The sequence below is a fragment of the Thamnophis sirtalis genome, unplaced genomic scaffold (assembly GCF_051295495.1).
Source record: "Thamnophis sirtalis isolate CommonGarterSnake01/CBP01778 unplaced genomic scaffold, rThaSir2_p1.2 scaffold_4, whole genome shotgun sequence".
Classification (NCBI taxonomy): Eukaryota; Metazoa; Chordata; class Lepidosauria; order Squamata; family Natricidae; genus Thamnophis; species Thamnophis sirtalis.
The window spans coordinates 5,191,419-5,194,451 of record NW_028261384.1 but is presented as its reverse complement, the minus strand read 5'-3'; the positions used below and the strand labels follow the sequence as shown (position 1 = coordinate 5,194,451).

The window sequence follows — 3,033 nt, the reverse complement described above, 5'->3', positions numbered from 1 at the left end:
AATTGCCTTGCTTAGCCAGGGAAATTTTGTTTCCGATTGTGGGTCACAAATTGAGGACTTGCATTCAAAGGACTCCGGCCGGGGGGGGCAGGGGGAGGGGTTGGTGTTTGGGTGTATCCTGCATCATCCTGTCTTAAAGTTCGAATCTGGTTCCCCTTTTAAGATGACTTTGTCAATAATTAACCAGCATTGGCTGAGCCCTTTTCACTCTTTTCATTTCATCCAACCAGGTTTAACCAACTAGCTTCAGCCGGTCCCCTTGGGGCGAACCGAATCTGATCGAGCCAGACATGGGTAATGTCCATTTGGTCAGTCCAACGAGAACCAGGCGACTTCATTGGTCTGCTGGTGATCCCTAGCTTGACCATAACATAACAAACCAGCATTCGGAGCACGCTAACGTTTTCGACACGGACAAAATCAACCAGCTAATGGGGGGGCTGTGATTCGCTTTGTGGTGGCATCCTCCCAGGTAGCACAGGTGTTAGAGTGCAGTACTGCAGGGCTACTTCTGCTGGCTGCTAGCAGTTTGGCAGTTCGAATCTCACCAGGCTTGGCCTTCCGTCTTTCCGAGGCAGGTAAAATGAGGACCCAGATTGTTGGGGGGAAATAGGCTGACTCTGTAAAACTGCTTAGAGAGGGCTGTAAAAGCACTATAAAGGGGTATATAAGTCTAAGGGCTACTGTCCTTCCTCCTCCTTCCCTTCCATGGTGCGCAGTAGTTAGAACGTAGGATTGCAGGCTAATTCTGCCGACTGCAAACAGTTCGAGTCCCACCAGGCTCAAAGTTGACTCAGCCTTCCGTCCCTTCCGAGGCGGGTAAAATGAGGACCCAGATTGTTGGGGCAAAGAGGCTGACTCTGTGAACCGCTTAGAAAGAGCTGTAGAAGCACTATGAAGCAGTATATAAGTGATAAGTGCTATTGCTATTTACCACTCCTCCCCTTCCCTTCCTTCCTTCCTTCCTTTCCTTCCCTTTCCTTTCCTTTCCCTTTCCTTTCTTTTCTTGCTTTCTTTCTTTCTTTCTTTCTTTCTTTCCTTCCTTTCCTTTCCTTTCCTTTCTTTTCTTCCCTATCACCCTTGGTACACAGTAGATAGAATGTAGCATTGCAGGCTACTCTGCCGACTGCCAATAGTTCGAGTCTCACCAGGCTCAAGGCTGATTCAGCCTTCCGCCCTTCCGAGGTGGGTAAAATGGGGACCCAAATTGTTGGGGGCAAATATGCTGAGTCTGTAAACCGCTTAGAAAGAGCTGTGGAAGCACCATGAAGGGGTATATAAGTCTAAGGGCTAATTGCTATTGTTATTCTTGCTTATGCCATGCCGGGAATCCAGTGGGCCCATCAAGGAGGTGTGTGCGAATTGGCATCACTTCTCAGAGAAGGGAAGGGAAGTTTTCTAAATGGGCATTGCACTGGGGTTTTCTCAAACAGGGTGACTTGAAGAGGGGTGGACTTCAACTCCAGAATCCCCCAATCAGTATGCCTGAATTTCAGTTCCCAGAATTACGCAACCAACGTACGTGGACTTCTGCTCCCAGAATTCCCCAGACAGCCACTAGCGTGATGTATTCATTCCCCCAACGGTGATGATGAATATTGTAGAATACTCACAAGGTAATGTGCGATCTCCTGGTGTTCTCCCATCCAAAGATTTATTTTGTAATTTTATTTCATCTGATGGATTTCAGAGGTGTGGACGTCAGCTCCCAGAATTCCCCTGGAAACATCTCAGCATCTGGCATTGCACAGTCTCTGCTGTGCATATTTTACAATGGAAACCTAAATTTTTTTTAAAAAGTAGAAAAATGAGCCTGGGTTGGCACCCCAGATCAGTGAAAGGCCAGAGATCACAGTTAAACTTCAAGTGCTCCTAAATTATCTCTACATTTTGGGAGCCATGGAATCCTAGGATTAGAAGGGAGGAGCCCCCTTGAGCACATCTAGTCCAGCCCCTTCTCAGTATAGGAAATGGATTTAGACTCACCCTGCAGGGAATTTCCAAATATGATAAACGAACAAATTCTGGGTTGTGGGGTTCTTCTCTTAGGAGACTTCCTTACCTCGTCTCAAAAGTTCTCAAAGTTGTTCATTCGTTCATTTTTTTCATTCATTCGTGATTTATTATGTATGCAATTTATTTTCTTAAACTTTTCCCTTTCATGCCCTCTCATCAGACCTAATAAGATAGTCCTCAACGTAGCGACCCATTCATTTAACACCCGCTTGAAGTTACGACAGCCCTGGAAAAAAAGTGACTGAGAACTGGTCCTCACTTTGCGACCGTCACGGCGTCCCCACCGTCACATGATCAAATAACAGAGTGCGTGGGAGCTGGCAGGCACTTACAGTGGTTTCAGCATCCTGAGGTCACCTGATCCCCGTTTACAACGTTCCCAGCTGAATTCCAACAAGCTAAGTCAATAGGGGAGTCAATTCACTTAACAACGCTGTGATTCAGTTAACATCCCCCAGTGATTCACTTAACAACCATGATGGAAAAAGAAATAAAATCTGTTCAAGCTCAGCTAATATTTCGCCTTGCTTAGCAGGAGAAATGCTGGGCTCAATTCTTTCAAGTTAGGTGATTCACTTAACAACTGCAGTGCTTCACTTAACAACCATGAGCGGTGGGGGGAGGGAATTACAACCATGAGCGGGGGGGGATTGATAAAATTAGGAGGCAATTCACTTAACAACCCTTGCCTAGCAATGGAAATTCTAATCCCCGCTTTGGTTGTAAATCGAGCCCTACCTGTACCAAGATCTTCCACTTGGTGCATTCATAGTGCAGGTAGTCCTCGACTTACAACCACAGTGGATCCCAAAATTTATGTTGCTAAGTGAGACATTTCATTGTGAAGCCGTTTCTAAAACCTTTCTTGCCACCGTTGCTAAATGAATCGCTGCAGTTGTTTAAATTTGTCGCATGGTTGTTAAGTGAATCTGGATTCCGCATTGGTCTGTCAGAAAGTCGCAAAAGGGGATCAGACAACACACACACACACACACACACACACGAGACACTGCACCA

General features: G+C 46.1%; 1 protein-coding gene across 1 annotated transcript in view; it reads right to left on the bottom strand.

The window, feature by feature from the left end:
* Positions 1–2,786, bottom strand: part of WNT9A (Wnt family member 9A) — a 15,731-nt gene extending 12,945 nt beyond the window's left edge. The window contains exon 1 of the mRNA XM_087712230.1: positions 2,755–2,786. Coding sequence (XP_087568356.1) covers positions 2,755–2,786 — 32 coding nt within the window. The remainder of the gene's footprint in view (positions 1–2,754) is intronic.
* Between the last annotated feature and the right edge of the window lie 247 nt (positions 2,787–3,033).